General features: G+C 40.1%; 1 protein-coding gene across 9 annotated transcripts in view; it reads right to left on the reverse strand.

Annotated features, from left to right (window-relative positions):
• The window catches only part of LOC144979791 (cytochrome P450 4F1-like), a 66,212-nt gene that overhangs the window by 14,477 nt on the left and 46,735 nt on the right, over nt 1-5,000 (reverse strand). For all 9 annotated transcript variants that reach the window (XM_078926888.1, XM_078926883.1, XM_078926881.1 and 6 more), the window contains exon 5: nt 3,454-3,587. In XM_078926888.1, coding sequence (XP_078783014.1) covers nt 3,454-3,587 — 134 coding nt within the window. The remainder of the gene's footprint in view (nt 1-3,453; nt 3,588-5,000) is intronic.

The following is a 5,000-nucleotide window of genomic DNA, read 5'->3' on the forward strand; positions in this document are numbered from 1 at the left end:
AGAACCGTTTAACCTGCGGTAGTCTCCACATGGTCTCCAACCTCCGTTGGGTTTAGGTGCCACATGTAGAGGCGATGCCCACGGACTGTTGGAACGACGTACGATTCCTAGAGCCTCCATGTTGTCAAACTCCGATTTTGCTACTGCTAGTTTGTCTGGAGCCAGACGACGTGCTTTTGAGTGTACCGGAGGGCCCGTTGTGGTTATATGGTGTTCCACAGAATGCTTTGTTGTGGGACATGAAAACGTGGGCGAAGTGAGTGCTGGCCGTGTAGATAACAGCTGAGTGAACTGATTCTCATCGTCAGTTGTGATGATTGAGATGTGTGGGGCTGTATGCTGTGAAGTCATGAGTGAGACTGAAGCATAGGTGCCGCTGTGCATTAGGCGATTGCCCTTCAGATCGACGAGTAGTGAATGAGCCCGAAGGAAATCTGCCCCCAAAATTGGTCTGTTGACGGCTGCCAGTGTAAATGTCCATTCATACTGGTGTGATCCTATGTGTAAGGACAGTTTACGTTGTCCATATGATTTGATGAGTGTACCATTGGCGGCTGCTAACGGGAACCCGTGTTGTCCGCGGCGAAGGTCGTTTGTTGAAGCCGGTAACACACTGATCTCAGCTCCTGTATCGATCAGAAAGTTGCGGCCAGATTGTTTATCATATGCAAACAGAAGGTTGTCCTTGGAGCCGGCCACCATATTGCTTATAGGTGGCCGGCTGTCCAGTTTTCCGAAAATTTGCAAGGAGTGGTGCATTTTGTAGCCTGTTTGCCGAATTTTTGGTGGTACCAACACAAATCCGGGTCGGGTGTCTTACTGTGTTGATGGCGTGGTCCATCTCGTTTGTTGTGTTTGCCTCCTTTCATTGTTGCATTAATGGTAGCTCCGGTGGACATAAAGTGTTTGTCTGCCGCTTTGGCCAGGTCCCGGAGGGTCGGATAATCCTGTTGAGTTACCAAGGATTGGACTTCTGCTGGTAGTTGGCGTAGAAAAACTTCCTTAAAAAGGAATCCTGGTTCTTGTCCTGGAGGGACTATGGCAAGCATTTTGTCCAATAGTTCGCTTGGTTTGGAATCACCCAGACCACCAATGTCTAAGATGCGAGATGCGGCTTCTCTTTCAGAAAGTTTGTAATTGTCTATGAGTCTTTGTTTGAGGGTTTCATATTTGTTAGTGCTTGGTGGGTTGGTCAGGATGTCGAGAACTCTGGTGGCAGTGTCTTGGTCGAGGGATGCTGTGACATAACTGTATTTAGTTACGTCAGCTGTGATTCCTTTAATTGTGAATTGTGCCTCGGCCTGAACGAACCAAATTTGAGCTCTTTGTGGCCAAAAGGTTGGTAGTTTGATGGACACTGCGTTGGCTTCATGGGTATCCTGATTGGTTGGCATGTTGAAGGAAGGTTGTGTTCAATCCTGACGTCGGGGTCACCACTGTAACTTTATTCAGTTGACAAAATTACTTTTAGGGTAACAACTGCAAAATAACAATAAATAACAAAATGTTACTAAAGCTCGCAACACAACATATTAACAATGTATAACACTACAATGTTTATTTTATGCATTGATAGAATGTGTGATTTGATAACAATACAATAAACCCGATATCATTGACATGAAATACAGATCTGATCACGTAGCAGTAATTTTCAATATATTGAGACAGTTATCTACGATTTAAAAAATTAGTTTTCTCATCACTGAAGTCATAGAGATTACGAAGTTAAAAGAACAACAACAAAAAATAAAAATAACAATGTAATAAAATCGACGTGTAGATATATGTAGGTCTGACATCCGAATCCACTTAATGGGCCTAGTTTAACATTGTTGTAATGGACAATATTTTGCTTCATTTTTCTTTTTTTAGACTTAACATTAAAACAATGAGCCCATAAGGAAATGGGTTATCAGACCTGCAAATAAGTGCATGTCGAATAAAGTCATAAATGTAGAAAAATAAAAATGTTGCTTTATTTCATATAATTGATATGTACGTATTGTCAGTAGATAATATCTTAAAGCAAAATGTTCTAGCCTACAATATAGGAATATGAAAAGGTGTGAAACTACCAGTCAAAGCGGAAAGAAAATCACAAGAAAACAGCATGCCAAATAGAAAAAATATATCAACTTGCCTCGACTGGGAATCGAACCTCAAAACTGCTGATTTGGAAATCAGGGGGTTTCAGGTTCGATCCCTAGTCAAGGCAGATAGATTTTATTGGATATTATTTTTTCTTGTTCTTTCCTTTCTGCTTTGTTTGTTTTTCTTTCAAAGAGTTTTACGGTAGAAAACGGTAGTAAAAAGTTCTAGAATTACAATTAAAGCACCCAAGAAAAAGTAAGACATAGGGGAATTGGGAACAAATAGGGATCAGATGTAGATTCCAAGAGCATACCACCAATGTACTTAGTTTGAGATCACCTATTAGTCTCATCCGGACACAAGCACAAAATCCAACAAAGAGGAATACACTCAAATGCTTACATCATACATTCAAAATAACAAATATAATAATACATAACAGAGAGATGATTTACAAGGAAAAAAATATAATCTCCCAAAACAATAACTATACATTTGACTGTTTCAGTTTCCCTCCCAGCCAGGACTCCGACGAGGGTCAGGAAAAAAACAAGTAATTTCATTCCAAGACAAAGACAGAAAGCATGTTGGAAAACAGATATAAGGAGATAGAAGACACAGTATGTACCCCCCCCCCCCCTGCCCACTATGGGAGGTCAGGATCCCCACCCAGCCTTTCTGCTTTGTCTGGTATTGTTTCATTCACATCTTTTTAGATTGATAAATGACTCCAGTGCCTGATCCCTACCAAGTTTGTCACCAGTTAATTGCTGTATACTGGAAAGACACGTATTTAAAAAATTGGCCAGAAAACTCGTCCTTCAAATATCGATCGATTTAATTAAATGATCCTCATCTTGGCAAAAACTCTCAAACCTGGGACTTCGCGAAGTCTGGGGTAAAATGAGAGTGTAAAATGGCCTTTAACAGCGTTATTTCTGTCATGTCGGAAAATGTATTGTCACCTAACAGGCGTCATGTCTCATTCTTTATGTTTCTTTCACGGACCCTTTGTAAAGCGCTTTGAGCACGTTTGGGTGGATATTACGCTATATAAAAATCTCAAGTAATAATATTATATTATATGCTTACCTGGCTGGGTCATGTGGCCAGAATGGAAAAAGGGTCACTTCCTAAGACAGCCTTGTACTGGACAGCAGATGGGAAGAGAAAGCGGGGAAGACCCAAAGAAACCTGGCGAAGGACGATGGAGAAAGAATTAAAGGAAGCAGGCCTGTCGTGGAATACAGCCACCGCAAAAGCAGCCGATCGCAAAAAATGGAGATGTCTGGTGGATGCCCTATGTGCCTCAAGGCCCGAAGAGGATTAAGTAGTAGTAAGTAAGTAGTATATGCTTACCCGTCTTCACAACCAATGACATCAGCCTGGTGATTACCAAGAATACACTTCATTGTGACTTCTAGGCTATACTTTGTTATCCAAGGAAAGACGTCGAAGCTTTCTCCGGTTTCTGCAAACTCATCAAATTTTTCCTGTTCATTCCAAACAAATATTAATAAGAGTTAAAATCTACCTTACGGCCAGGGATTCAAAACCCTTCCTATAATTCTAATATCATGAGAGAAAAACCAAGGAATTCAAGGGACGAATAGTTACATCGTTAAGACTTGTGAAAATCAAGCAATAGCGAGTATGATCAATAACTATATTGGTGACAATGATAAATTCCATCTTTTTTAGGTTCTGAGATATTTCTCCATAAATAAGACATAATATTACTATCGACTCATTAACTCATTGCGGATATCTAGGAGTATCGGAAACACTAAATAAACTGTGTGAGTTTAACCGTAGCCATCGTTATGTTATAGCCTGATACTGAAATCCAAAAGGACTGGCAGTTTGAAGTCATCATTTGGTTTTTGCACCGTCTAGTGAGTTGTCGTTAGTAGAGCTCATGGAAACAAGTTATTTCATTGGCTGAACTATTGAATACAACTCACGATTTGTTTTCTTTTGTGGAAAAAGACTGGCATTTTGACGTCATTTTTTGTCAGTATCAGGCCATAACTTCGGTTTAACTCTCTCCTTGCCAACGATGGGAAAATCATCGCATTCGTTACGATACTACTATTATTTTGATCACTCACAGTTTGCTTGAGAGGGGTATCCCCATTCCCCCTCTCTCTTTGATCTTATTAAAGTTGATTCCCTTTTGTCGATTTCGAGGACAGCACAACGTGTTAAGGTTCAAATTGTCAATGGAGATTAAATCTGGGTTTATTTATGGGACCAAAAGAAAAAAAGAACATCTGGGGACAGAGATTTGAATCAACAGACGTCATTATTTTCGCAACAAAATAAAGAAGCTATCAAACAGCTGGACAACTCGTGTTAAGTCACTATATTTAACGGCTGGTTTCATAGAATGGAAAAGTGCATCGGAAATGGCGATTGCCGCGTTGAATAGACCATTTAATACAGGTTATTTGTCCCACGTTATAGGGGTGGGAAACTTATTTACGGAATGGACATGTGGCGTATACACAACTTTCCAAAACATGGTATCGTTGGTGAAGAAAGTGTATCCACGTCAAAAGGCATTCCATCGCACTATAAATAGCTGACCATATCCCAGTGATGAGGTTTCTGATGTGTTTTACGAAAGCAGTTCTATAGTATGGATTTCATCACGAAAAGGTTGCTAAGTTCGAATTGTAGAGATGAAATGGAAAGTTGATTCCCTTTACTCCGTAGAGGAGTGGATGTAGCGAAAACACCAATGGAATTAAGTTTATTTTTTAAAGTTATGGACTATATATAATATTCTTCAGGTGAGTTTTCCAATAGGACAGAAAAGTTGTGGCGTCACACCTTCCTCTCTTCTGGTTCAAAACTCATTGGAAGTGTGTAACCAGTCTTACGGACTAACAATAATCTGCATT

Source organism: Berghia stephanieae, chromosome 9 (genome assembly GCF_034508935.2).
Source record: "Berghia stephanieae isolate SIO BIC M18660-M18661 chromosome 9, UCSD_Bste_1.3, whole genome shotgun sequence".
Classification (NCBI taxonomy): Eukaryota; Metazoa; Mollusca; class Gastropoda; order Nudibranchia; family Aeolidiidae; genus Berghia; species Berghia stephanieae.